This window comes from Oreochromis niloticus, linkage group LG23 (genome assembly GCF_001858045.2).
Source record: "Oreochromis niloticus isolate F11D_XX linkage group LG23, O_niloticus_UMD_NMBU, whole genome shotgun sequence".
Taxonomy (NCBI): Eukaryota; Metazoa; Chordata; class Actinopteri; order Cichliformes; family Cichlidae; genus Oreochromis; species Oreochromis niloticus.
Genome location: NC_031986.2, coordinates 24,140,285 through 24,166,876, shown reverse-complemented (window position 1 = coordinate 24,166,876; position 26,592 = coordinate 24,140,285). Strand labels below are relative to the sequence as shown.

At 44.4% G+C, this 26,592-nt stretch overlaps 2 protein-coding genes and 1 long non-coding RNA gene across 4 annotated transcripts; 2 read left to right on the top strand and 1 right to left on the bottom strand.

The window, feature by feature from the left end:
- Positions 1-1,654: 1,654 nt before the first annotated feature.
- LOC102076744 (E3 ubiquitin-protein ligase TRIM21-like) lies at positions 1,655-3,826 on the bottom strand. The gene has a single exon (XM_003454705.4). It carries the CDS (start codon positions 3,824-3,826, stop codon positions 2,192-2,194), a length of 1,635 nt encoding a protein of 544 aa, XP_003454753.2. The 3' UTR covers positions 1,655-2,191.
- A 6,090-nt stretch (positions 3,827-9,916) lies between these two features.
- Positions 9,917-17,289, top strand: clcn4 (chloride channel, voltage-sensitive 4). The gene is made up of 12 exons (XM_003454706.5): positions 9,917-10,111; positions 10,618-10,772; positions 10,880-10,979; positions 11,213-11,400; positions 11,482-11,604; positions 11,878-12,084; positions 12,212-12,292; positions 12,372-12,917; positions 13,001-13,187; positions 13,390-13,788; positions 13,877-14,093; positions 15,789-17,289. The coding sequence occupies exons 1-12, from the start codon at positions 10,096-10,098 to the stop codon at positions 15,877-15,879; spliced, it is 2,310 nt and encodes a 769-aa protein (XP_003454754.1). The 5' UTR covers positions 9,917-10,095; the 3' UTR covers positions 15,880-17,289.
- A 4,155-nt stretch (positions 17,290-21,444) lies between these two features.
- Positions 21,445-26,225, top strand: LOC112843883 (uncharacterized). 2 transcript variants are annotated; one of them, XR_003216418.1, is made up of 4 exons: positions 21,445-22,077; positions 22,271-23,985; positions 24,199-24,313; positions 24,496-26,225. It is a non-coding gene; the product is annotated as an uncharacterized LOC112843883 (long non-coding RNA). The 2 variants fall into 2 exon arrangements; XR_003216417.1 differs by having other exon boundaries at positions 22,271-24,313.
- Positions 26,226-26,592: the final 367 nt, after the last annotated feature.

Sequence of the window (26,592 nt, the reverse complement as noted above, 5' to 3'; positions counted from 1 at the left end):
AGAGAAAAAATGACCAATAATCATCCCACAGATGTAATATTATCTACAGCTACTTTTAGTACCATTGATGTTAAGTTAGACTCTTTTTCTCCAATTGATCTTTCTGAGTTAACTTCAATAATTAATTCCTCCAAACCATCAACGTGTCTTTTAGGCCCCATTCCTACAAAACTGCTCAAAGAAGTCCTGCCATTAATTAATTCTTCAATCTTAAATATGATCAACCTATCTCTAATAATGGGCTATGTACCACAGGCCTTCAAGGTGGCTGTAGTTAAACCTTTACTTAAAAAGCATCTCTAGACCCAGCTGTCTTAGCTAATTATTTTTCCTTTCCAGTCACCTTTCTCACTCAGTATGTGTTAATAGACCTCTCTGCATCGAATCATATCTGTTATTAATCTCTGTCTCTCTTCCACAGCATGTCTTTATCCTGTTTTCCTTCTCTCACCCCAACCAGTCGCAGCAGATGGCCCCGCCCCTCCCTGAGCCTGGTTCTGCTGGAGGTTTCTTCCTGTTAAAAGGGAGTTTTTCCTTCCCACTGTCGCCAAAGTGCTTGCTCATAGGGGGTCATATGATTGTTGGGATTTTCTCTGTATCTGTTATTGTAGTGTCTCCCTTACAATATAAAGTGCCTTGAGGCGACTGTTGTTGTGATTTGGCGCTATATAAATAAAATTGAATTGAATTGAATTTTAAAAATTAAGGCAAATAAATCAATTACAGGACAAAAATAAATGAACACATGAAAGTTCTTAGCTTCAGGGTGTCCAAGGCCAAAACAACACACAAAACATTCTTTTCTAGCTTAAAATAAAAGACCGATCTATCTACAAGAAAACAAAGTACAGTGGCAGAGTGAGCTGTGTCAGTGGCAATTGTAAGGTTTATAGTGTGTGTGTATACATGATTATAATGATTCTAAAGATGCTTTTATTGTGATGTGTTCAGTATCTCTGTTACAATATTACTGTTTTTTTAAGACATATGTTTTGATTGTGCGGTCTGAAAAATGTGAGCGTGTATGGGGGGGAGTTAGTTGCTGGATCTGGAGAGTGAGTTATTCAGGAAGAACTCTCCACAGCATTAACTGCTCTGTTACTGTGCCACCTTCATAAAATGTTTAAATACCACAACCACAACTTAACATGTGCACAAGTAATGAATGAATGTCAGTGAGCCGTGGGGTGTCTTTTTTAAATCAAATATCTCAGGGCTCCAAAAATGTTTAAAAATCATCCATCCATCCATTCGCTTCCGCTTATCCTTTTCAGGGTTGCGGGGGGCGCTGGAGCCTATCCCAGCTGTCATAGGGCGAGAGGCGGGGTACACCCTGGACAGGTCGCCAGTCTGTCGCAGGGCCAACACACAAGGACAGACAACCATTCACACTCACTCGCACATTCACACCTAGTGACAATTTGGATTATCCAATTAACCTATCCCCACAAGCTGCATGTCTTTGGACGGTGGGAGGAAGCCGGAGTACCCGGAGGGAACCCACGCAAACACGGGGAGAACATGCAAACTCCACACAGAAAGACCCCGGCCTGATGGTGGAATTGAACTCAGGACCTTCTTGCTGTGCAGCAACAGTGCTAACCACCGTGCCACCGTGCTTTCAGATGTTTAAAAATCATCTGAAAGATAATTTTACTGATGCAAATGTGGGGTTTTTCTAAAGGTTTACAGCCGCTCATTCTGTGATCACCTCAGAGGTAAGAAGGCTTAAGCTCAGCAGCTGATTATCATCAAAGAAAGGATCAAAAAAGATGGTACGTTCAGATTTTAATTATTTCATTCTGAATAAGCATACTGTGCATGTTAAGACAACAGAACAGTTTATCCACCATATTTTGATAGTTAACAGCAGATAAGTAAAAATAATAAAATATTAACATTTGTACTCATTTCTGTGTACAGTATATAATTTAATCTCTGTGCCTTTGCCATACAATGCAAGAAAAGACGACTAGAGTTTCTTCTTTGTCACACTGGACTTCCTCAGACAAATGGGAAAAATCAACTAAAGTTCAGTTTACTGGCTTGTTTTGCAACTTCTTCATTGCAGTTTCATCTTCATTAGCACGTGCAGTTTGCTCAGTTATGTTTTTAGGACTTCTTCTCGGTGAGCTTAAATGTTAAGATTAATCTGTACTTGATCCAATTTCCTCATGGAAAAAGATCAGACTCACTGATTGACTGGACAGATGATCAGAGGATCAGAGTTTTTACCACCATCATTACCGCCGGGACAGAAGAATGGGTAGAGTTTCTCAGTGAAGGAGAAGCCAGAAAAGGAATATATCACATCTACATCATCTACATCATGAAAGGACACCAGACCCTCCTCATAATCCACAAACACCCCAACCTTCTGAGGACCAGACTGAAGAGGGAGATGGACTGGAAGGTCATCAACTGCTACACAAATATTTTCACATACTCCTACAGTCCAGTAACCATTTTTAGGACTCAATGTCATGACTTCCTTCCTGTTGACTGACTCTCTGGCCACCCCTAAAGCCCATTCAGTCTTGTCGTTAACCTGAACCTCAAAGTAAAATCTGCCTGAAGAGAAACTCTGCTTTCCTAAAACAATGGGAAATTCAGAAAATCTCTCTGGGTTGTCTGGAAGATCCTTCTCCTCTTCACCACAGTGTACTTGTTTTCCATCATCAGACAGGATGAGATAAGGATGTGCTGTATTAGGATCAAGAGTCACATCCACTGCATACTGCTGGACCCTCTTCAGCTCAGCCTCAAACAGCTTCTTCATGTCTTTACTGAGTGTCTCCTTCAGCTGATCCACAGCTCTCACCACAGTCCCCTCATATGATGGTGGATGGATACTGACCTCTGTCCAGTCCTTGGTGGTTGGAGCAGCTTTCAGGGATGAGAATCTTTGGAGGAGGTGGAGGTGGTCTTTAGAGTGTGAGATCTGCTCCACCTCAGAGCTTCTCTTCATCAGCTCAGAGATTTCCTGTTTCAGATCTTTGATGAAACCTTCAGCCTGTTTCTCTGTAGATTCTTGTTTGTCTTCAATCTCCTTTATGAGCTCGTTCAGACGTCTGTCAACAGACTCCTTCAGAGCAGTGAAGACCTGAACACCTTCTGCTTTCTCTCTATTTGCAGCATCTTTACTCATCTTCACCGACTCTTTGATCTCCTGAATCTTCAGCCGTGTCTTCTGGACCATCTGTTGAATTTCAGCCGCAGTCTTGATCAGTTCTGACTTTGGTCCTTCATATTCTTCTCTCAGAGGAACAAACTCATGAGTCCTGTGGTCTATAAGAGAGCAGAGCATGCAGACACATGTCTGATCGGTCTTACAGAACAGCTCCAGAGGTTTATTGTGCTTCATACACATCCTGCTTTCCAGGTTCTCCTCAGGATCGATCAGCTGATGTCTTTTCAGACATGAAGCTGTCAGATGAGGCTCCAGGTGAGTCTGACAGTAGGAGGCCAGACACACCAGGCAGGACTTCAGGGCCTTCAGTTTGGTTCCAGTGCAGATGTCACAGGGAACTTCTCCTGGTTTGGCAGCTTGTTGCTCTGAGCTGCTGCTGCTGACTTTCTGCTGAGCTTCACGTCTGAACTGAGAAACCATCTCAGAGATGAAACTGTTGACGTGCAGCTCAGGTCTCATCCTGAACACCTTTTTACACATGGGACACTGACACCTCTCACTGATATCCCAGTGATGACTGATGCAGTTTTTGCAGAAGTTGTGTCCACATGGTATGGAGACTGGATCAGTGAAGTCATCCAGACAGATGGAGCACAGAAACTGATCTTCAGATAGAAGACAGCTGGCAGCAGACATGTCTGAAAAAAAGTAAAGGAAATGATTTTATGATTATATTTTTTATTTAAATTCAGATTTAATCATATTTAAAGAGGACTTGTTCTGCTTTTACTTCCTTTCTGTCTTATGTCTCCTTTTCCAGTGCTGGATGGTCAAGATAAACATGCCGAAAGTTTGAAATAATAAGGTCAGTGTATGTGAAATTAATACCTGTGATCCCAAAGTTCACATGTCACACTGCTCTAAATAAAAAGTATCACACAGTTCTTTTAGTCTTAGATTTGTTTGAAGCTAGAAATCGAAGGGATGATGTTGAATGTCATCAGTGTGAATGCCCCTGAGAGCTCAAGTTAGTCTCTCTTCTGATTTCTACCCCAGACCACCGGGCAACGGAGAAAGCTACCCAAGCGGTGTAAGCTGCCCTTTGGTGTTTTGCCTCCTTTAACCAGTCCTCCTGAGCTTCAAACTGTCCTGATCAAACACACACATAACTCCATGACTTCCACTGCTCTCTCTATTTGTTAGGATACCTGGGTCGTTGACTCAGGGTTTTGAGTTTATTATATTATTTATCATTTCTAGTCTTTGGTTTCTTTGTTAGAGTTCTGTCTTATGTCTCTGTGTAATCCTTAGTTGCTGTCTCCCCTGTCTGCTATATCCCCGTGTCCAGTCAGTGTCTGTGTCTGCCCTGGTCCCACGTCTCTGTTCCCTCTGTTGTAGTGCCTGCCTGTGAGTCTGTGTCTGTAAGTTCAGTCTGTGTTATGTTTCCTGTTTTACTTTGAAAGTCCGTGTCTCATGTAAATGTGTCTGGATGTGCTTCCTTTGTCTCGTTAGGCCTAAATTGCCCCAGCTGTGTTTCCCTCCTGTTGCCCATTCCCTGATTGCTCCCTCTGTGTATTTAAGCCCTGTGTTTCAGTTTGTTGGTGTCGTGATCTACTCTCATTTATGCTGTGTGTTCTGTCTGCATGCCTATGTAAGTTTATTTGTGTTTTTGGGGTTTTTGTTACAGTTTGCCATCCAGCAATAAAAGCTGAGTTTTGAAGTACACTTTTTGCCTGCTGTGAGTCTGCATTTTGGGTCCACCACTCCTGCCTGCACACAGCCCTCACATGACACTATTGGTCTTTCCCCATTAAAGTCTTTACTGGGTTACCAACTTCCATAAATCATCTACTGTCAAAGATGCGATTACTGTTTCCTCACTACAACATCTTGCATGTTGGTAGTTAGGGAGGTCCACATGAGAAGCCCCTCCAAGCAAAATTGATGTCTGGCCCCCCACTGGATCCCAGCACCAAGATACCACCCATGTCAGAAAGTCTGACCAAAAAGTCCACAAAGTATGTGTCTTTACAATACAAGTCAAAGAAACTCTCACCTAACTATGTTGGTCCCTTTTAAATTTAAAACAACGTGAATGAACAAATTGCTGTGAAAGTGAGTGTCATGAGTTCACTTACCAATGTTTGTAAAGACTCTGCTGTGTTGTTGAGGAAAACCTGATGGATCCAGTTGACCCTGAGATTAGAGGTTTAATTGTAAACTTCATTGTCTCTGGAGGAGAATCCACATTTGGACTTTTAAACAGTTCAATCATGATCTTCTGTACTCACCAGTGTTAGAGAGAAGCTCTGCTGTGCTGATATGAAAGGATCAGTGAGCTCAGTTTAATGTTCCTTTGAAAAGAAACCGATTCCACTCAAGTGAATTTCTATTGTTACACATGCTTTTAGTTTCATCCTTCATTATCATCCAACTTTGATCAGTGGAATGTCATCCATCTAGAGTTTTGTGTCACATCTTACTACATTTATTTTAGTTTATTTAATTCTAATAATTTACAATACACTGTATCGGTTCCCGCATGGTTCAACAACCAAAGAAACAACAAAGTTTATCATTTTTCAGCCAATCACAGCTCAAGATTACCAAAGAGTTGTCCACATAAGAAAACTCATGTTTGTCAGAGAAGTGGGCGTAGGGTTGTTTTTGTATTTGATGTTTGATTCCTAAACTGTGAAAGAGGAGAGTTTAAATTTAGACAATTAAAACAGCCTGATCATGGTCACCTGTATAAGCTGTGTTGGACAGAAGCCCTGCTGTGTTGTAGCAAAAGGCTCAATGAGCAAAGTTTTAGGTTCTTTTAAAGAGAAATAGATTTTTGCTCAGGTGTATCTCTCACTTTCATTTCTGAATTCTGACGCTGAATTTCTCATCCTTCAGGTTTTCCCCCGCCTCTTTCAGCAGGCGAGAGACATTGTTTACCAGTAAACATTCAATTGGAAGTGAAGCTCACTGTAATGTTGTAAATATCTTTAAACTGGTGTCGTAACTGCTTTTTTTTCAGGGTGGGGTAAACTGCACATGATGCATCTTTACTGACTTTAGAAAAATAAGAATTGGGTGCACAACTTTGAACTTATTTAGGTTTTTCTCTAAACGTAGTCAAGTTTACATACAGGCTCAAATATAAACATGCACGCCACTAATAAATGTCTCTTTTGGCAAGTTTCCTTTTGATCAGCAAGCTTTTGAATTCTGGCTAGATATTTGCAGAGACTCTCTTTGGTGGAAATGCAAATGCCAAGCATTTCCTGATATGGACTTAACCCATACATTTTCAAAGAATTTCACAGCAAATCAGCCCTAGAGCATGATTTATGACAGTTCTTAGGTCTGATTGACTTTTCTCACCCAAACATACTCATCATTGTGTCCAAATAATTCCATGTTTGTCTCATCTGACCATAAAAAATTCTCCAGAAGACATTTGGCTTGTCCATGTAGGCAGCTGCAAGTTTTAGTCAAACTTGAAGGTGTTCATTTTGGAGCGGGGACTCTTTCTTGGTTGGAACCCTTTCAGACAGTGGTGATGGACAGTGACATTGGTGTTCCAGCAGTTTCCGGTTCATGGCAGGCTTAAGTGCTGGTGGTTCCTGGGTTGTTCCTGACCATCCTAGCCAATTTCCAGTTATCTAAATGTGACAGTTTGCATCTTCTTTCAGTCCCGGTGACACATTCAAATAACTTTGTTATAATCTGATTGAGTGCCCCGTGGTTTTCCACTCTGGCGTGGTCCTGCAGCATTCACCCCTTTTGGATGGAGCCCAGATTTTACACCTGTCTCATTCACCTGTTCCTCACTGCCAGCAATCAGCATCAGGAGTATTTAAGATCAGCATCAGCTACCCTATGGTGGTAAGAAACCAGCCTCATAGTAATTCCTTGTCCTTTACTTCTCGATGTCTACTTACCTTGATCTCCTCTTACTCCAAGCAACCACACCATGACTCCACTTTACGGTCAACTACTTACCTCCTTTGGACACTGCTCTCTACCCGAAGTTTCTCACAAGACTAGCATCATGCTTCTCAGGATTTTAGCAACTACTCACCATCCTTGTCTGCGGTCCTCCTGCCCACTGGCTCATCTAACAAACTGGAACTCAGGTTGGATTTTGCCATCTTCCCTTCGGCCAGACACTCACTGAGAAAACTCCCCCCACTTGTGCCACTCGCCTACATTCACACACTCTTCACCCTGCTGCTTTCTGGCATGAGGTACCAGAGCATTCGGGCCCTTACTGCCAAACTGCAAAAAGTTTCTTCCCCCAAGCCATCAGACTCCTGAACACTCAGTGACTGGACTGACACACACACACACACACACACACACACACACACACACACACACACACACACACACACACACACACACACACACACACACACACTTTCATGCACGTCACTACCTTCTGGTGTTGCACTGTTCTTGTTTTGCTTTTTGGCAATTTTTGCAGATCTGCACTTTATGCTGTTCTGTGCTCATTGTCTGTTATACGTAGCAGCATGGTCTTGGAGGAACGCTGTCTCGTTTTGCTGTGTAATGTACCACTGCACATGGTTGAAATGACAATAAAGCCACTTGACTTGACTTAAAGCCACAGTCCACATCAGTGTAACTCCCCCCCCCCCATCCTGTGTTCTTTTATTCGAGCCTTGTTATTGTAAATTTCCAGGCTCCCAAAATCCAGAGGCCCTCAGAGAGCAAGAGACCAAGGAAGACCAACAGAGGGTCAGCCGTGCCACTCTCCCGGAAAGAGCTGAGGAGAGCCCCAGATGAGGGGTCGCTCAGCAGCCGCGGAGTAGAAGCCAGGGGGGGTTGCAGTCACGTGCCCGTGAGCTCCGCCGGCAGCCAGCTGTGCCAGAGTGACCAAGCCCCAGGCCCAGAGGCCGAGGACACCCCACCCCCGAAGGGGCCAGAGCGAGCCCCAGGCTCCAGGCCCCGACAAGCAGCCACCAGGAGTGAGCAGCGCACCTGGACGCCCATCCCCGGACACAAAGAACCACCAATGCACCGATGTCTGAGGGCATCTGCCACTGGTAGGGGGAGTGGTGGGAGGAGATATAGACATAGACATAGAGATATGACATATAGACACAAACAAACAGGCACACACAGATACAAACATCCATTCCCACCCTCGTGCTCTCATATGCAATTACTCAGCACTCAACCAACGTGGAGACAGGCATAAATAGACACTGTACACACAGTCACACTCCCCACGCGTACTCTATACCCCAGGTCTAGGTACCCTTGCCCCTGGAAAGGGAAACTGCACCCAGACCCAGGTAGTGTTACCCTCTTCCCTGGGGTGGAGAGAAGCAGACCCCCCCTGACTCCACAGCAGCAGGGAGGCCCCACATTCCAGATCCCATTCGGACGGCCAACTCCTCCTCTCAACTCCCCCGCCCCAACAGGCAACAGACAATGTGGGTGTGTGAAGACTCCAAACCTCCCTCTGCCCGCTCATATGTAGTGTTGATGCATGTGTGTTCTAAGGTGCATTTAAAACCCAGGAGGGCATGGAGCTACCTGCCAGAGAGCAGCATGTAAGCGCATAGCCCCTCCTGATAGCCCTCAATGTATACGTGTATTTAAAATTGAGAGGTGGGCAACGGCGCCAGGGGTGGGGTTGTACACCCTGATGGTCATCTGGATGCCGTGTAGCGTACCCACCCCAAAGGTCCTATGTATGTGTTATGAGAGTGTGAGTTTTTTACTCTAATCTAATGTTTGATAAACAAATTAATGCTGTATTCAAGTCCAGTTTCTTGCATCTTCGACTACTTGCTAAAGTGAAGCCATTTCTCTGTTTTAGAGACTTTGAGAGAGCTATGCATGATTTCATTTTATCTCGCCTCGACTACTGTAATAGTTGTCTAAGGAGCTTGGAAAGAAAAGCGTCTGGACTTCTTTAAGCTGCTTGAAGATGTTTCACCTCTCGAACTGAAGACGCTTTTCTTTCCAAGCTCCTTAGACTACAATGACCTGGATGACTGAGAACCTTCACAGACATACTGTAATAACCTTTACTCTGGTGTTAGTTTGTCATCAGCTAAATGTCTATAGCTGGTCCAAAATGCTGCAGCACGGTTACTAACTGGCACACACAAGCGAGAACACATATCTCCCATACTGGCGTCATTACACTGGCTGCCAGTTAGTTTTATGATTAATTTTAAGATTTTATTATTTGTTTTTAAGGCATTGAACAGGTTAGCACCCTCATACATTTCTAATCTTTTAAATTGGTACACTCCTGCAAGATCACTGAGGTCTGCGGAACAATTGCTCCTGGCTGTCCCGAGGTCCAGATTAAAGCACAGAGGAGATCGGGCCTTTGCTGTAACTGCTTCTAAACTGTGGAACAAACTGCCCCTTCACATCAGGACCTGCCCAACATTGGACACTTTTAAAACCCGTCTGAAAACCCAGTTTTATTCCTTGGCTTTTAAATCAGAATGAGCTTGTATTACTTTTATTTATCTTATTTTTTACTCAAATCTTCTAATTTTATGATTCTTTTTCTCAACTCTTATCATGTCTCCCTATGTTTTTATTTCTCTTAATTATCTTAATTGTACACCACTTTGGTCAACGGTTGTTGTTTTAAATGTGCTACATAAATACATTTGACTTTGACTGGTTTGTAATTTTTCAAACTTTAATCTTTCTTGTAATTCCCACGCGTGGCCATCAGAGGGCAGAAAAGACTCCAAACACCTGAAACACGACGAGATTTGAGGTGGGTCCAAGCAAAGAGAGATCCCGAAGTATCGCGATACTGACAGGTTGCACGGAGCCTTCTGCGACGTTCCTGTCGGCTTTTATTTATTTTTCTCTCGCCGAATTTGACTAAAATGTCATTTTTATTTGACAACGTATCAGTTAATAATTGAAGAGATTTTATTTTAGACCCGCAGCGGTCAGCACGGAGCAACATGGAGGCCGCCGAAGGTAAACAACAACAACAGCCAGTGAAATGATGCTGAGTTAGCCTGGTTAGCCTCAGGAGCTAACGTAAATAAAGGCTCCGCGGTGCTGTTTGTGCTGCTGGATCATTTCAGGTGTGAAGTCTGACAAACACAGTGGAGACTCTCGGTGGTGATTGCATTCATGTCAGAGGAGATAGTTGTTGTTGTTGTTCGGCAGGTAAATGTGAGGAGATCTGCCCTCATCCTGTGATATGAGGCAGGTGAAATGTTTCCCCTCCTCCTTTTAACTCATTGGGATCTTTGAATTCAGTAAAGGCTGACAGCACCCGGCTCCTCCTCATCAGGATAAACAGAAATGCATATTATTAAAAACACGTGGATCTTTAATTTAAGCTTTTATTCTTATTTATATGAATGTGTTGAGCAGGTGATATCTCATTAAACTGATGAGCATGGACATTAACGTTAAATAAACAGTGAGTGTTTACAAATCAAATTAACACTGATGACGTCCTCACTTTCTTCCAGGTGTGAGCGCCGCCACGCCCACAGAGGAGATGAACGGTGCCGGGAACCTGATGGACTTCCTGGATGAGCCTTTCCCCGATGTGAGCACGTACGAGGACTTCCACACCATTGACTGGCTGAGAGAGAAATCCAGGGACACGGACCGCCACCGTAAGGTGTGTGCTCCATCTATTCCTCTCCCTCCTCATTGTGAGGTGTGATGTGTGAGCTTTTATTTGAAATCCACACAGCAAACATGTAAGTTGATCCTGTGTTTCTGCAGATCACCAGCAAGAGCAAAGAGTCCCTCTGGGAGCTGATTAAGAGCCTGCTGGACGCCTGGTCGGGATGGGTGGTGATGCTGCTCATCGGCCTCCTCTCAGGTCAGGCTCGCCGTGTCTCTGATCTCCTCCTCCCCTTAATGCTGCTGGGTTTAAAGTTCCAAGGCTTCATCTATCTAGCTTCCTTTTCACCTTTATTTCTGTTTCTTACTCTGTTGTTGAAGCTGCAGACGTCTCTCTGGCGGTCCAAGCGACACCGGAAGAGAAACAGGAGCAGTCTGAGAGTGATGAAGGTGTCTCTGAGGTGGAATGACTCCTCCCCTTCTCCTCCACAGGGACGCTGGCCGGTGTGATCGACCTTGCCGTGGACTGGATGACGGATCTGAAGGAGGGTGTGTGCCTCTCGGCGTTCTGGTACAGCCATGAGCAGTGCTGCTGGACCTCCAACGAGACCACGTTTGACGACCGGGACAAGTGCCCACAGTGGCAGAAGTGGGCGGAGCTGATGACAGGCCACGCCGAGGTTGAGTTGCCCGCTTTTACTGGTTGTGTGTGTTTCTTCAATGAGTGGACAGAGTGATGAGCTAACTCTGTGTTCTCTCAGGGAGCCGGAGCGTACGTGCTGAACTACTTCCTGTACATCCTATGGGCTCTGCTCTTCTCCTTCCTGGCGGTGTCGTTGGTGCGAGTGTTCGCTCCGTACGCCTGCGGGTCGGGAATCCCGGAGGTAACAAACTTTTTCACTGGATAAACAAATTAAATCAGTTGGAGTTGCCTCAGTTCATTTGAGCAGGCTTCTAATGAGCTGTGTTACTTGCAGTAGGTGGCATTAGGCCACGCCCCCATGCAGAGACAGGAACTGAAGCCATGACATCAGTGGACACCACAGTTAGATGGTTTTTAACAGTTTTCCTGCTGGACTTTTTAAATGGAGTCTGATTGCGCTGTCAGCCATGCGTTCGCTCTCACATGTCTCCGTCTGTTTACATGTTTTGTGCAGATCAAGACGATCCTCAGCGGCTTCATTATCCGGGGCTACCTGGGGAAGTGGACCCTGCTGATCAAGACAGTCACGCTGGTGCTGGCCGTGTCGTCGGGCCTCAGCCTGGGGAAGGAGGGTCCTCTGGTCCATGTGGCGTGTTGCTGCGGAAACCTCTTCTGCAGCCTTTTCTCCAAGTACAGCAAGAATGAGGGCAAGAGGCGAGAGGTATGCTGCGGGAAAAACACTCCTGACCTTTGACCTTTTAAGGGCAGTAAGATTTCCTCACAGTGTTCACGCTCTTCCCTCGATGAAGAAAAAGTCACGTAGATGTATGTGTGTCTGCCTCCTGCAGGTGCTGTCGGCAGCGGCGGCAGCTGGAGTGTCGGTGGCGTTCGGTGCGCCCATTGGAGGAGTCCTGTTCAGCCTGGAAGAGGTCGGCTATCAGACCGGACACAGAGTATCTGTAGCTCCTCCTCCTCTCTCCTAACGATGTCCTGTGCTTCCTCCTGCAGGTCAGCTACTACTTCCCTCTGAAGACTCTGTGGCGCTCCTTCTTCGCCGCACTGGTCGCGGCCTTCACGCTGCGCTCTATCAACCCATTTGGAAACAGCCGCCTGGTGCTCTTCTATGTGGAGTACCACACGCCGTGGTACATGGCCGAGCTGGTGCCCTTTATCCTGCTTGGCGTCTTCGGCGGCCTCTGGGGGACCCTTTTCATCCGAGCCAACATCGCCTGGTGCCGGCGGAGGAAGACCACACAGCTGGGGAAGTACCCGGTCTTGGAGGTGATCGCAGTAACGGGGATCACTGCCCTTCTGGCTTACCCCAACCCATACACCCGCCGCAGCACCAGCGAGCTTATCTCAGAGCTCTTCAACGACTGCGGCGCGCTCGAGTCATCGCAGCTCTGCGATTACGTCAACAACCCCAACATGAGCCGGCCGGTGGACGACATCCCGGACCGCCCGGCGGGACCTGGTGTCTACAACGCCCTGTGGCAGCTCACCCTCGCACTCATCTTCAAGATCGTTATCACCATCTTCACCTTCGGCATGAAGGTCAGTGCGAGGAAGACGATGGGCTGGAAGTCGGTGTTTGTTTCCTGTTTCTGTTTCCCTGAGCTGATCTCTTTCCTCCTCAGATCCCCTCGGGTCTCTTCATCCCCAGCATGGCGGTCGGGGCCATCGCCGGGCGGATCGTCGGGATCGCCGTGGAGCAGATGGCCTACCATCACCACGACTGGATCATTTTCAAGAACTGGTGCCGGCCCGGCGCCGACTGCGTCACGCCGGGACTGTATGCCATGGTGGGAGCCGCCGCCTGCCTGGGTGAGTGCACCGTTCACCCATTAGAAGCTTTAAGATGTAGACATGATGAGGCCTCGTGTCAGGCCTGCCTGAAACAAGCTGTTTTAGCTCCTCCCCCTTTAACCCAAGCTTTGTTCTGATTGGCTGCCTCTGGTAAACAGCAGAAACTTCTCACACTGTGAATGGTTGAATTAAGTCTCCTCCTGTGTTTGTGTTGCTTCAGGCGGTGTGACGAGGATGACCGTCTCGCTGGTGGTCATCATGTTTGAGCTCACCGGCGGCTTGGAGTACATCGTCCCCCTGATGGCCGCCGCCGTCACCAGCAAGTGGGTGGCAGATGCATTCGGTAAGGAGGGCATCTACGAGTCACACATCCTGCTAAACGGCTACCCGTACCTGGACGTGCGGGACGAGTTCACCCACCGCACGCTCGCCACCGACGTGATGCGTCCCCGCAGGAACGACCCGCCGCTGGCTGTCCTCACGCAGGACTCCACGACGGTAGAGGATGTGGAGACGCTGATCAAAGACACGGACTACAACGGTTTCCCCGTGGTCGTGTCCAGGGAGTCAGAGAGGCTCATCGGCTTCGTCCAGCGCAGAGACCTCACGCTCGCCATCAGTAAGTCAACCGCAAATGCACGTTAGTCTTTAGTGAATCTGATCGAAATGTTTCCACTGACTCCTCCCCCCTCTCGCTCCATCCACAGAGAACGCCCGTCAGAAGCAGGACGGCGTGGTGAGCAGCTCAGTGGTCTACTTCACCGAGGACGCACCGCAACTGCCGGCGAGCAACCCGCAGCCGCTTAAGCTGCGACGCATCCTCAACCTCAGCCCATTCACCGTCACCGATCACACGCCCATGGAGACCGTGGTGGACATCTTCCGCAAGCTTGGTCTGCGCCAGTGTCTGGTCACCAGGAGCGGGTAAGAGCACGCCCAATGCCATCTGCTGTTACTGCCATTCGTCCTCCGTTCCACTACAGCCTGAAATATGGAAACGGTTGAAAATTCTCTTCTTTTTTTTTTTTTGCCTGTCCCGTTTGGTTCTTTTGCCATCAGAATTATTGTCTAAAGGCAAAGAAAGATGCCCAACGGATTTACTTTACCAAATGGACCATCCCGGCCTTGCCGTATTGGTTCATTTGATTCACCTTTGCTTTTATTGTTTATTTTATTTTATTTTCATTTGCTACATATGGGACAGACATGACTGGGGGAAAGAAAAGAGAGAAAGAAAGAGAGGTAGGGAAAGAAAAACAGCGGGGAAGAGGAACAGTGATTAAGGGCAAAAAAACAAAAACAAACAGACAAAAAATACTTATATCACTCACCTGGATCACCTGTTGAGAAAGAAAACAAGCAAAAAAAGAGAGCAATATAATAAACAACATAATCGCGATGATCTATGTGAGTATAACAGTAAATACTAAATATTGAATATTATTGTGCAGCACGTAGGATCGACAGCACACAGTGTGCTTTGAGGTAGCAGCCAAAAAGGGTGTAGTTTGTGTGTGTGAGCACCCGTGTGTACACCTGTGAGCATGAGCGCACTTGTATTTAAAAGGTTCCTTCATGTAATGATCTGCTAGAGGGTTGAAACTTCTCAAAGAAACAGGGTCAGATTTCATTCAGGAAGCACCTACAAAGTGCTGAAAACTTAGTTTCACTTTGTTGGTGACAAACTGGATCATTTGCAGTTGTCCTGCCACCAAAAATACTGTGAATACCTTGACTTTAGCAGTGACGTTCATCAGTAAAAAGCCTGAAACCGTTTGTAGCTCAGAAGCTGATCTGTATCATTCTTTTAAAATGTTAGAGAAGGATTCTCTCCAGTCTGCAGGAAACAGAGAAGCAGCAGCTTCATGTTTCCTTCTCACCTCTGATGTCATTGGCTGCTCTGTTGGTAAGAGCAGCCAGTATTTCAGGGCTTTATCTAGAATAATAGAGATCGGGTGTTCAGTACAGTGTTTTCTCTTCTATGTGCCAGTCTTTTTCTAAAAATGCACTTAAAAAAAAAAAAAGATGAGGAAGGTGAAGCTGGGCTGAAGTTTTTATGGTCGTATTTCTGCAGCAGCCGGCTTAGCTTTACAGATCAAAGAGATCAGCAGCTTTTTCATTAGGTTATTTTAAGGTCAAACGGCTCCCTCTAGTGATTCAATGAGATCATTTGTCTTAATAGTTATGAAACAAAGTGACATAAATAATTGTTAAAACTCCTAAAACCAATTAATTTATGACTTCTTTAATCTTTATTACATCTTTATTACCTCTGTTACTTATTTAAAAGAAATAAAAATGAAAATAGGTCTCCTGTAACCAAGATTTAAATAAACCCAAACATATTCAATGTTTACTCACTTATATGAGAGGCCAGCTGGTGTTTAGAGGTCAGGACACTTTGTGATCCAGCCTGCAGTGTCCATGCTTCGCTGTTTCTGCCAGGAGGCTGGGTCTTAGACTCAACTTTCTCCTGTAGTTGATTGATCTGTGTGATCAGAGTGGCTGTAAAGCTGATCTGGTTGCAGTTTCAGTTTGTCTCCTCTAATCTGCACATTCTTCCTTTGCTCATCACATGGGCAGCAACCTCTGACCTTTGTTTGCATCCCTCCCATGCAGGCGTCTCCTGGGCATCATCACCAAGAAGGACGTTTTGCGTCACATGGCCCAGATGATGAACCAGGATCCAGAGTCCATCATGTTCAACTAGCGTGAGAGGCGGGTTTACTGCCCTGATGGTGTAAATATGTCAAACTGGAAAGATGACGCCATGCTGCTCTGCTACCTGTGAAAAGCCCCTCCCACCTCCCTCGATATCCAAACCCCGCCCCCCCTGCAGTGGCAGGAAGGCTTTAAAACGTAGTGAATCTACCTTAACGTCGTTCATTTGCTGCTGCTCGTTCAGTTTAGAGATTCGGATGAAGGGAAACTGCGACTTCAGGGCAGTGTGTGTGTGTGTGTGTGTGGAGTGAATCGCAGGGTTAACGATCATGTCTGATCATATTTAAATGAAATTTGGACCTCTGAGGCTCCGTGATGATTGTTTTTATTGATTCATGGTGTAGGTTTTAGAGATTATCTCATTCAGAAGGGTGTCTTTATTCTGCCTAGCTTTCCTGTCTTTTGGAGCTCAAACGGCTCTGTGTGTTAGATGTGTATATTTAACCCTAAAACACTCAGACTTTATAAAGATTTATAAAGTTTTAACATATTTGGTGAAGTGCTATTCACCACATTTCCAGATCCAGACCTGTTGAGTGATCTTCAGACCCGAACCGTCAACATATTTAGAAAGTTTAGCTCTTCTTTGAATCCAAATTCAACTTTATCGGTTAAGAAAATGCACTACAAGTATCTATGAAACACACACGCTTCTGAATGAGATGATATTCAGTCATAACTGGAAAATGATCATGTGTATCTTTAAATCTGGAGGTGAAATGGGACCAGCTGTGAGGGTCACACACATCTGGAGCTAATTTTATTTGAAGTTGAGGACTTTGTTGCACTTTGTCTTATTTTGTTGTACGTGTTGCTGCCATATTTATATATTACTGCTGCCTGTGTTCATGCGTCTGGTGGACATGCCAGCTCCCTCAAACACTAAACCTTGTTTATTTGTTTGTTTGTTTTACTGTAGCATTGGTTGTTCTTCTAATTACCAGCCAATCAGATTCTTTGCACAGAGAGGAAATCACAAAGCTCTCCAACTAAACTCCACCCATAAAAATCAAAAAGCAACCCTGGTCTTAGAGGATGGGTGTGCACCTCTGAACCGCTACCAGCCGTCTCAGCTGTTTTCCTCATAGAGACAACCTCCCCTGGACCCTGAATGACCAGCTTTGACATATCCATAAAGTTGTAGTTTGATGACCTTTAGAATAGTTTTGGGGTTTTCACGAGTTTATCAGATCAGAGAAGAACTTTAAGGCTTCCTCCTGGTTGAATTTCAGTGGGTAAGGAATTAAAATGCTGTGTGGTTGTCATGTTTGACCTGATTGCACAAAGATTTAACATCTAATTTAACACCAAACCAGAAAACTTAAAAAGCAAACAACATCCACTAGAACAGCTCCCAGAGCAGGCAGCTCAGAGTGTTTCATTCCTGCACTGCAGGAGGGGAAAAAGCTAATTTTCATCATTTTATTTGCTGCTGAGTCATTTAATCCACATTATTCTTTGGTACTACATTTATATTTGATATTAATGATCAAAGCTGTAATCTGCAGGAGAGAGGACAGCTGCAGCAGATTTTACCCCTAAAGCAGCTGAAAAGACTTTCTTCTCCTTGTTGAGGAGATGGTTTGAAGACATCTGACGTTTTATTTATTTATTCAGTGTTGAAGGTGTTTGTTTTGACTCATTTAAAGAGAAAATGGTCACTAAAGGACTTTTAGAGATCTGTGTCCAAATATCAGTGGTGCTGGAAGCGGTCCAGAGCTGCACGAGGAGGCGACGGAATTCTTGTGCATGACGTCGCTGAGCTTTGTTTCCTCCTCTAAGTTCCTATTTAACGATATGAAACCTGCATTAGTTGCTCTAAAGCAGCGGTCCCCAACCCCCGGGCCTCGGGCCGGTACCTGTCCGTGAGTCGTTTGGTACCGGGCCGCGAGAGTTGAGGCTCAGGTGTGAAATGTATGGTTTTCAGGGTTTTTATCGGTTTTCAGCGTTATTTTGTTATCGTTTTTATCGTTAACTCGGTTTTCCTGGGTCTTTTCACGAGTGTTATAAATAAATCTTCTTTTTTTTTTCGGTACCGGTACTAGTTTTATTTTGTTGTATTTATCCGCGACACCTTAAAGGCCGGTCCGTGAAAATATTGTCGGGCATAAACCGGTCCGTGGCGCAAAAAAGGTTGGGGACCGCTGCTCTAAAGGCTCCCACACATACTCACAGGCCCTAGTTCTAGTTCAAATAAGCTAATCGATCTTTCTTTTAATCACAAACTGGATTTAAAGACAAAGCAAAGGGAAAATGTTGCCAAGTCACTCATAATTAAAGGCCATGTGAGCGACGCTTTGCTTTTCACTCTAGTGAATCATGGAAGCGAAGCTAAGTCAGAGAAACGGTGTGTGTCTGTGTGTGTGAGCCTTTACAGCAGCGGTTTCATATCCACCAGTCTGATGCTGCTTTAACACTTTAAGGTACTGTGAGCTCCCGTTATGTAAACTGACATTAACACTAACTGTTACCATCTGAGGATGGGATAATGTGTCCACTGAGGTCATTTTAAAGCTAATCTGAGCGCGCTCAGTGCTCGTTGTGTTGGTGTGGAAAGACGCAGGTGCTGCTGACACTCCACACAGACGGGAACCTTTGAGGGAAACTCGTTCGTTTAGTGTTTTCTTTGAGAAATGCCAATAGAATGTACCGGAAAGCTCTCTGTGCTGTAAATACTGAACCTTTAGTGTTTGTTAAGTTAGTGCGTTTCAGACAGGATAACATCAACTCCACGTTTTATTTGAATGGTGGCTGGTTATGAGGTAGAAATCACACATCTGCACTTTTGTTTGTGGGCTTTGGAAATAAAGGGACTGAAGAACAAATTAAAACTTTGAACTTAACCTCAGAATAAACTCGACTCTGAGTCCTCCTTCCCTTTTTTATTTATTTTTTTACTTAGAAGCTTTTAAAAAACTCTAATCACACAGAATCAACAGTAATTTAATCAAAACTGGATCCAATTTAAAAAAAAATATTTACTCAGTGCTTCACATCAGTGGGATCAGTAAAGCGTCCATCTGTTTAAATGAACTGGATTAGTCCACCAGATGGCGCTGGTCGTTCAGACCTCCTGACAAGCCTGCCCGTTTCCTGCCACAGTCCAAACACGTTCACATTTGCTTACCTAATTTAAGTGCGGTTACCTCTCTGAGTTCACCTGTCGCCGTGGGATACGCCCCTCTGTGACCTTAAATCAGGCGAGCGGTTACAAAATAGGTACAATAGATCAAAACAGACAGTCTGCTCTTAAGTGAGAAGCATTAACTCCTTTCTTAAAGATCATGAAACATTAAAAGCAGCCTGAATCCAAACAACGCCATAAAAACTGTAAGACTAACACCACACATTTGTATTTATTAAGATTTCTGATGTAACAAAGCCAGTAATCTTCTAAGAAAGAGTCTGTGTCCACAATTTGTGGACTGGACACTTCCTCCTCTTTGGTTGCTCTCTCCATGTCCAACTCTGTAATAAAAACTCTTCCTCTGCACTGTTTTTCTGTTTTCTGTGTTTGTTTTTTCATTTGGATCTTGCTTTTATTATTTCTAATTATCTCTTATGAAAACAGAACTGTCTGAGCACATTAATATCTTTACATATTAACCGTTTCATTCGGTGTTTTAATACCAACTTTTTGATCTGCACAAAACTGCTTCTGCATCAAAGCAGTAAGATTAACATGGTGCAGTTTATTAGAGCCAAACTTAAAGCTGCTGCTTTTACCTTGTGTCATTTAAAGTCAGACATTAGTTATAGTAATATCACTTTCTGACTTCATTATAGTAAGAGCACTCCTGTCACTACTTTACATGCATGTGGAATGTGAGACATTAAACAGATAGTGAGGCTCCTGCTTATCAGGGATGTAAATCCTTAGGTGAAGGCTAAGCAGAAAACAAGGTCATAAGAGGTATCATATTGTGGACAGTTGGAGCAAGGAATGCCAATTTCTCATGGTGAATCTTCAAAGACAGAGCAAAGTGGGTCTGCTTCAGTGGTGCACTCAGGCGATGAAAGCTGAACTTGTGTGAATTTCACTCTGGGTCTGTAAAAACTCAGATGAGCAAAGTTCTGCCTGTAAAACATTGATTTGATGTGTAAGTAACTAATCCACACCAGGATTATTTATAATAAAAGCATTTTTTTTAATTGTGGATTTACTACTTTTCCTTGATTAATAAAGGACTGCAACACCAAAACTAGTCATTATCTTTGCTTTAATTTCTTTCTTTTTTTATTATAGTGAAAGTAGTCTTCAGGGAAAGTTCTCCAGGCTTCTTGAAGGACATTCAATTCAATTCAATTTTATTTATATTGCGCCAAATCACAACAATAGTCACCTCACAGCACTTTTTATTGTACAGTAGATCGTACAATAATAGATACAGAGAAAAGCCCAACAATCATATGACCCCCTATGAGCAAGCACTTTGGTGACACTGGGAAGGAAAAACTCCCTTTTAACAGGAAGAAAACCTCCGGCAGAACCAGGCTCAGGGAGGGCCGGCCATCTGCTGCGACTGGTTGGGGTGAGAGAAGGAAGACAGGATAAAGACATGCATTCAAAGCTCTTCTTTGGATGTTGGCTGCCTTTCGGCATATTCACTAACGTTGAGGTCCAGGCTGTGGGGAGGCCAATACACAACTGATAGCGTTCCATAATGTGTTTTTCTACCTGAAGATGGTGGTGTTGTAAATGCTATTTATTGTTTAATTACCTTAGCACAATGGTGATAGGAAGGCCCCAACCCCGCCTTCCTAATGTGGGAGCCAACCAATAGGACCACTCCCTCCATGTCTGCGACCAGTGAGACCACAATCATCACCATCTAACAAGGTACCAGTGATATGAGACACATATGTTGCTTTTCACTTGCACAATCATACTGGGTCACAGGTTGAACAGATATCCACAGGTGGTATAGGCAGGAAACTAAGGCTACGTTCACACTGCAGGTCTTAATGCTGAATTCCGATTTTTGATCAAATCCAATTTTTTTGTCTGCTTGTTCACATTACAAATAAAATGCAACAGCAAACGCGCTCTAGTGTGAACCCTCAAAGCGGCCCGCATACGCAAAAGAAGACGTCACACACAACGCGCTCTGTTTAGACCCAGAGCAAACAACATTGTTTGACTGATGGCCCTTAATATAAAGACTTGGGACTTTACCTTTCCCAATTTTTGCTTTAAGTTATTTTGTTATTTACATAATAATGTAAATAACAAAATAATGATCCTTATTGCTGTTTTAGAGAGGAGCGGTGCTTCAAAGGATAGTTGCAGATTTCTGTCAGAATCTGCAGATTATACAGTACAAATAAAATGTTCACGTTTCTCCAACGTTGTCTTCCCAACAGTTTCACTGACATCTACACTGGATGGCCAGGAAGCATTTCGATGTCTTATCGGGTGCTTCTCCGGAGCTGATAATTGGCGTCTGTCTTGTGTCAGTGACGTAAAAGGCGGATTTAATGCGACATGACTGTTCAAGCAGCAGTCGCTTTCGAAAACATTCGGATTCAGTACCACATACGAAAGTGACCCAGATCGGATTTGAAAATATCGGATTTGTGCCGTTCACACTGTCATACCATGATCGGATATGGGTCGCATAGGGTCAAAAAAGTCGGATTTGATGTGCTTTCGCCTGCAGTGTGAACGTAGCCTAAGTCCGTGGGTCAGAGGGGGCCACCCGAGATTCAGTCTGTGAGTGTCATGGTCCCTGTGCCTCACCAGCTGATCCTGTATTAGGCAACATGTGTTTTGTTGTTTTTTGCTCTCTCTCTCTCTCTCTCTCACCTGCCGGGGCAGTGCTCATAATGGGCTCCCGCCCCTGGCCCACGCACCTGCTGCCTATCTGGGTGACCGCAAGGCCTATTTAAGACGGCAGCGCTGTGTTACTCGTCGCTGGATCGTTGAGCTATCAGCGTCAGTCACTCTACCGTTAGTGAGTTCAACTCTGTAAAGTCGTTTCCGTCTGTTCGCCGTTAACTCTGGTTTCTGTGTACAGATCTACCCCGGACCTTTCCCTGCCTGCCTGTTACCGTGTGGACGAGTGAGTGGATTTGTGTTACCCCGTTGTGGAGAGAGAAGAGAGAGCCATTGGAGTGTGTCTGGTTCCCGTCCTTCCCCTCACATGCCCCGGAGCCCTGGACCCCCCTTCCCTCCCTCCAGCACGTTGTAAATAGTATCACCTGGTGTCGATTGTGTAAATAAACTGACTGTCAACTCTGCAAGGATTTCCGGTCTGCGCCTGAGTCCATTAACTAAAACCTGACAGAGAGCATGTTACATGTAGGACACTGGGCTTGAAAGTTGGGGTGTAACGTCTTTCCCATCTTGTTCTTCATCGTCCTTTCATTTTTGCTTCCAGTGTCCAGCTGATGCTGATGTAGATGGCGCTGACACACGGTCATCTGGATCTTCATCATTGTCTGTGGTGATGTCTGACAATTTGCTGCTTGACCTGACTCGTTCTTCTCTCATCTTTTATTTTTCTGTCATGGTCCTGGGTCATTTGACCCAGCATTTTGTGTTTATTATTTATTATGATCTTGTGTTCTAGTTCATTCTGATTATGTGTTCGGGTTTAAACTTTTTAGTTTTAAGGGTTTTGGTTCTGTGGAAGTTTCTGCCCATGTGTTCCTTCTGTTCTCTGTTACTTTGTCTCTGAGTGTCAGCCGTGTTTCCCAGCTGTTTCCTCTCAGTCCCGTTCACCTCTTGTATTTAGTGTCTGCGTCTTCCCCTGCTCGTCGTTGTGTCGTTCTTCATTCTACTCTGTTTGTTCTGTTTGCCCGTTTTCCTGTCTGTTGCTTTCCCAGTTTAGTTAGTTTTCTGTTCAATCAGCAAACTCCCAATAAAGCTGGGTGTTTTGACTTCACATTTGCCTCTGTGAGTCTTGCTCTTGGGTTCCTGCCTGCCTTCACACAGCCATGACATTTTCTTCTTTTCTTTCTGTTATTTATCTTCCTTCTTTGAGTCCCTGCTTCCTCCTTTTCTGCTTTGCAGTTTTTCACTTTGTCCTTTTTATTTGTTTCCCGTGTTTGTTCCTGCTGCTTTTATTGGATGCAAGCTCCTCTGCAGAAAGAAACACAATGTAGGACACATGTAGCTTTGGAAGATGGGTGCAACACTGACTGTCCAGCTCAGCTCAAGATTCAGTGTTTAGACATTTTTCTAGCTCTCCCATCTTCTTCTTCTTCATCCTCCTCCTCCCTTGGTCTCCTCCTTGAACCTCCTGGTACTGGGCTGGGGGGCAATAGAACAGGAGCATCCTGGCCATTGTCTCCATCGTCATCACTGTCATCTGTGTCACTATCAGGAACACTTTCAGTGTCGCTCTCAGATCCATCATCTTCCCACCACCTCACTTCGTCAATAATCGGATCTTCTTCTTGCTCAGCTGGGTTTAATTCAAAGTCTCCTGCTCCATTAATGACCAAGGGTCGTTCTATTTGTTGGGGTGGATTTCTTTCTCTGTTATCTCCTACTCCCAAGTCTGCTCTATTATTTTCCCAGGGTCTTGCTATTTCCTGGGGAGGATTTATTTCGATGCCTCCTACCGGAACATCAACTGCCTCCTCTTGTTGTGGCAGTTGATTATCAGCTAAACCACGCAACTGATCGATTTCAAGCCAGGGGAGCATCATGTGCAGTGCCAAAACCAGGTGATTGACCGCTGGCCCTTCACCAACATGGTTTTGTTCACCATCGTCATGGTTTTGTGAGCCGTCTCCTCTATCCATTTTTTGAAAACAGTCTGCTTTAATAGACTGGAGGAAACTGGTCGGTACAGCTGTCAAACTTTAGCTGATTGGTATAGAACTTTTAAAATGTCCTTGAAAAAGATTTTAAATCTCTTTAGCAAACTCTTTAAAAACACGGAGCAAATGTCAACTAACCGCAACTGATTGCTGTGAGGAACACTGCGACCTTACGGCTATTTAAGGATTTTCAGAGATCAAACGCAACATTCTGATTGGTTGTGCGCTGTTCTGACCTTTGTTTCGTCATCGAATTTGGTTCATTCTGATGACGGTCAACGTTCTGCTGATGAAAAAACGTCACTGGTGACTGAAACTTTTACAGGTGAAGCATTTCCCACAAAGCCTTGTGCATAAAGTTTAAAGTATTCCTCGGCCTCATGATTTCGTTTTCCTTTCTGGCTGAATTAAAATAAATTAATTTAAATAAATGATGAAGAGATGAACGTCATAGATTTCCTTTGACGCTTTGTGTTCCTACTCTTGTGACCTGTGATGGTATTTCTTTTGATGTATTTGTATTTTATTGCATTCGCAGAGTCTGGTCCAATAGGAGCGCTGAATCCCACTTTAGACTACAAATCGTCAGTCGACGGAAGTTGCATCACCACAACAACAACCAGTACCGGTGTTGTGCTAAAGTAGTTACCCCGGTAAGTCCGCTATTTTTTATGGAAATTGGCATTTCTTTTATGTTTACGGTAAGTTATAGACTCTAAGACGCTCCTGGACTTAGCTGAAATTACACGAGGCTGCATAGTTCATTCAACTCTTACTTTAGGGTAAATGTTAGCTGCGCGCTAGCCAGCATTTAATGCATTACGCCCATTTCTAGTCTTTTCCAGTGGCTACACTTGATGATGGCGACACTAGCAATTCGTGTTATAAACCCAGATGCCCCTGCACATCGTCAGCAGGCCGGGTGAGAAGTATGGTCTTCACCAAACCTCCACAGGAGCTGCTCAGCCGAGTCGCTGCCTTCACTCACAGTTTAGAGATTCGGATGAAGGGAAACTGCGACTTCAGGGCAGGGCAGTGTGTGTGTGTGTGTGTGTGTGTGGAGTGAATCGCAGGGTTAACGATCATCTCTGATCATATTTAAATGAAATTTGGACCTCTGAGGCTCCGTGATGATTGTTTTTATTGATTCATGGTGTAGGTTTTAGAGATTATCTCATTCAGAAGGGTGTCTTTATTCTGCCTAGCTTTCCTCTCTTTTGGAGCTCAAACGGCTCTATGTGTTAGATGTGTATATGTAACCCTAAAACACTCAGACTTTATAAAGATTTATAAAGTTTTAACATATTTAACATATTTGGTGAAGTGCTATTCACCACATTTCCAGATCCAGACCTGTTGAGTGATCTTCAGACCCGAAACGTCAACATATTTAGAAAGTTTAGCTCTTCTTTGAATCCAAATTCAACTTTATCGGTTAAGAAAATGCACTACAAGTATCTATGAAACACACACGCTTCTGAATGAGATGATATTCAGTCATAACTGGAAAATGATCATGTGTATCTTTAAATCTGGAGGTGAAATGGGACCAGCTGTGAGGGTCACACACATCTGGAGCTAATTTTATTTGAAGTTGAGGACTTTGTTGCACTTTGTCTTATTTTGTTGTACGTGTTGCTGCCATATTTATATATTACTGCTGCCTGTGTTCATGCGTCTGGTGGACATGCCAGCTCCCTCAAACACTAAACCTTGTTTATTTGTTTGTTTGTTTTACTGTAGCATTGGTTGTTCTTCTAATTACCAGCCAATCAGATTCTTTGCACAGAGAGGAAATCACAAAGCTCTCCAACTAAACTCCACCCATAAAAATCAAAAAGCAACCCTGGTCTTAGAGGATGGGTGTGCACCTCTGAACCACTACCAGCCGTCTCAGCTGTTTTCCTCATAGAGACAACCTCCCCTGGACCCTGAATGACCAGCTTTGACATATCCATAAAGTTGTAGTTTGATGACCTTTAGAATAGTTTTGGGGTTTTCACGAGTTTATCAGATCAGAGAAGAGCTTTAAGGCTTCCTCCTGGTTGAATTTCAGTGGGTAAGGAATTAAAATGCTGTGTGGTTGTCATGTTTGACCTGATTGCACAAAGATTTAACATCTAATTTAACACCAAACCAGAAAACTTAAAAAGCAAACAGCATCCACTAGAACAGCTCCCAGAGCAGGCAGCTCAGAGTGTTTCATTCCTGCACTGCAGGAGGGGAAAAAAGCTAATTTTCATCATTTTATTTGCTGCTGAGGCATTTAATCCACATTATTCTTTGGTACTACATTTATATTTGATATTAATGATCAAAGCTGTAATCTGCAGGAGAGAGGACAGCTGCAGCAGATTTTACCCCTAAAGCAGCTGAAAAGACTTTCTTCTCCTTGTTGAGGAGATGGTTTGAAGACATCTGACGTTTTATTTATTTATTCAGTGTTGAAGGTGTTTGTTTTGACTCGTTTAAAGAGAAGATGGTCACTAAAGGACTTTTAGAGATCTGTGTCCAAATATCAGTGGTGCTGGAAGCGGTCCAGAGCTGCACGAGGAGGCGACGGAATTCTTGTGCATGACGTCGCTGAGCTGTGTTTCCTCCTCTAAGTTCCTATTTAACGATATGAAACCTGCATTAGTTGCTCTAAAGCAGCGGTCCCCAATCCCCGGGCCTCGGACCGGTACCTGTCCGTGAGTCGTTTGGTACCGGGCCGCGAGAGTTGAGGCTCAGGTGTGAAATGTATGGTTTTCAGGGTTTTTATCGGTTTTCAGCGTTATTTTGTTATCGTTTTTATCGTTAACTCGGTTTTCCTGGGTCTTTTCACGAGTGTTATAAATAAATCTTCTTTTTTTTTTTCGGTACCGGTACTAGTTTTATTTTGTTGTATTTATCCGCGACACCTTAAAGGCCGGTCCGTGAAAATATTGTCGGG